The following is a 2,857-nucleotide window of genomic DNA, read 5'->3' as shown; positions in this document are numbered from 1 at the left end:
AAAAGAGACCCACCCATGCTAACTCATGCAAGTAAATTGACAATTTTATTCATTTTACTAGACAAATATAAACAGCTATAACATGTAAAAAAGAAACAAAAGCATTATGTTCAATCCAGTGGAGAGGAAAAAAGAAACAAGATGAAAAGAACGATGATACCGTACATGCTGTTCCTTGGAAGATTCATGGCAACCAGATTTTTGAAAACTTCTTCCCTCTCTTTCTTGTGGAACACGAGGAGATCATTACATCCATCCATGCTAAATATCTCAATAGCAACCGGACGGAGCTGGTAATCACGTTTCAAAATTTCATGAACATTATTAAGCTTCCACATACGCCAAGGATGCGGCAAGTTACCAGTCATGCACATTTTTTCTTTTCCCCAAGCACCACCACCATATGCCCATGCTCTTCCACCAACTGCTCCTGTTTTCACTGTTGTAGTCCATGATGTGCTAGACTTGGAATGGAAATCCGAGCTTCCAGAGACGTCTTTTTTCACACCCAATGCTTGATCAATAACGGATAACTCATCTTCGCATTCCTTCTCACAAATACACCCATCTTCGTCAATATAAAAGTTTTCTATCACATAGAGACAGAATTCCCCTATTAAGAAGATTCCGTCATGCTTGTCGAGATCAACAACTCTCTCACAATTGTATCTGAACCTAATCTTTTCAAGATGCTCCAGATATGGTCTAATCAAATACTCACCATCATCGTTCAGTTCCTTCTCAGATTTTTCCTCTGGGCCATTAGTTTCATCCATTTTAGCAGAAGATGAATGTCTTGGAGAGCCATTCTCAGATTTCACATGTGTGTTGTCTGTTACGGGCACAGAAGCTGTACTAGATTTTCCACCAAAATCAAGAGCAGAATGAAGACTTGCTTCGTTTGTACTGCTAGCTCTATCATCATTCCATCCATTTCTGGCGGAAGAGACATCTTTAAAATCATCAGACTCTTTCAAAAATGACTCATCATAAAGTTCACTGAGCAGGAAAGCTGGTTCGGAATCTGTGTCAGAAATAACTGGTCCATCTTCATTTTTGGCTTTGGGAAGCTCAATTTCCCCAAGTTCCAACTTTCCGTCAAGAACATTCTGGATGCTATCAATCTTTAGCTTACATCGTTCAAGCTTTTTGCGCATTCTGTATGGACCTTCAATAGGACAGAGCTGCCATTCGGGATCTTCAGCCCCTTTGGATTTGCGCATTGGGAATATCCCACGCTCATGTACAAGCTGCTGGAGATGAGTTTGCCACTCACTCTCAGCATGAAGTATCCAACCATATTTGTTTTGCCGAACTACTCTAAGCTCAGTAGACATGGCATCACGCAATACTTCTAGCGCATATCTCCGTTCATTCAACTGATCCCAATGTTTTAGGTCTAACTTCGACATATCTCGTGATTTTCTTCCCATCTCTCTCTTCCGACGACCTTCCATGCCCTTTATCCTGACACCGGGAAATTTTGCCGAGCCAGCTATGTACTGTACCCACATAATTGCAGCACACTGCTCCAGTACTTTGTTAATAATCTTATCGGAGCTTTCAAGCCACTTAAAGAATTCAGGTAGATTTCCAGTCAACAACTTATCAAAACCTCCATGTAGAACATCAAAATTTTGTCCTTGGTTTGGTTTAGTGACAAGCAAATCCTCAAGAGCAGATCTTCGGTGTACTAGCAAGTATTTGACAATATCAAGTGACATATTTTGCACACTCTTTCTCTGGTCAATGAGCAGGGAGATTAAATTCACACACAAACAGCAATTCAAATCAGTGTCAAGGTTGCTTGGGCAGAATATGATTCTCCTGTTTGCCACCAACAACTGCAAAACTGTTGAGATGTCAATCCCAGATTCATCAGTAGCTGGATTTGGAGATGGCCTCTTCTTAGATTCAACAAGCAAACCCAGTTGGGATAGTAGGCCCTCCTCTCCGATAGTTATCAAGAACGATGGCAGGAAACAATATAATACCATTCTATTTGTGTTTTTCAAGATTGAGTGCACATAAGCATCAAGTTGCCTCGTTGCTCTTCCAAGGGATAACAGACCTTTCCCTGAAGGAGTGACTTCTTCAACCCTACCATCTTTGTTAGCTAATTGGAGCATCGATAGCAAGAACTCTAGAGCCCTAAGAACACCAGTGGGTTGAGAAAATGCACCCATATAAACACGATCCACTATCATCCAGCAAAATGCATCCAAATTCGCAGACCATTTGGCCTTGTCCAGTTTTTTCTCGTCCTCTTCATCATCACGCAAGAGACGCCTTTCAAGATAGTTCATGACCCTGCTAAGGCATAAGCCTTGAAAGACCAGCACACTTTCAGGATCAACATAGAAAGGAACCATTTCCAATACGCTTTCCAGAATAGGGACTGCTTTAATCTGTTCAGTCACTAAGTCAGCCAGTGCCTCTGCCATAAAATCTAACACGGCACTCGCTCCAGCAGAACAAGGCCCGCCACCATACCCTGTTTCATCTGTTTCAAGGAGAAGTTTTGGACTAACTGTGAAGAATGCATTGGCAGCTGAAGATCCTTGGGTGCCTGGCTTTCGCTCTGAAGATGCATCAACTTCATTAACAGAGGCATATGATTCAAGAGAAGGCGAACCAAAGGTAGAACTTTTAGATTCGTTATAGTTAGAGCCTAGCCAGGATGCAAGTGCAACAACCGGTGATGGTGATGGAGTGAATGAGACTTTAAGACTTGATTTTTCAGATAAAAGGGGAGACTCGATCATAGGGAAAGATGCAGAGCTCTGAGAATCTGTTGCCTGAACTTGACTTGGATTACCTTTAAAATCTTGAAAGTCCCTTTCACTGGAAGCTGATA

At 41.8% G+C, this 2,857-nt stretch overlaps 1 protein-coding gene across 1 annotated transcript; it reads right to left on the bottom strand.

The window, feature by feature from the left end:
* Window positions 1–165: 165 nt before the first annotated feature.
* On the bottom strand, window positions 166–2,852 carry LOC104774209 (protein SPIRRIG-like; the record flags this gene model as incomplete). Its single annotated transcript, XM_010498867.2, is given in 1 exon segment — window positions 166–2,852. A coding segment is annotated over 1 exon segment (2,687 nt), but the record flags the coding sequence as incomplete, so codon positions are not given.
* Window positions 2,853–2,857: the final 5 nt, after the last annotated feature.

This window comes from Camelina sativa, unplaced genomic scaffold (genome assembly GCF_000633955.1).
Source record: "Camelina sativa cultivar DH55 unplaced genomic scaffold, Cs unpScaffold02016, whole genome shotgun sequence".
In the NCBI taxonomy this organism is placed as follows: domain Eukaryota; kingdom Viridiplantae; phylum Streptophyta; class Magnoliopsida; order Brassicales; family Brassicaceae; genus Camelina; species Camelina sativa.
Note: the sequence above shows the minus strand (reverse complement) of the source record. Positions and strands in the feature narration are given on the sequence as shown.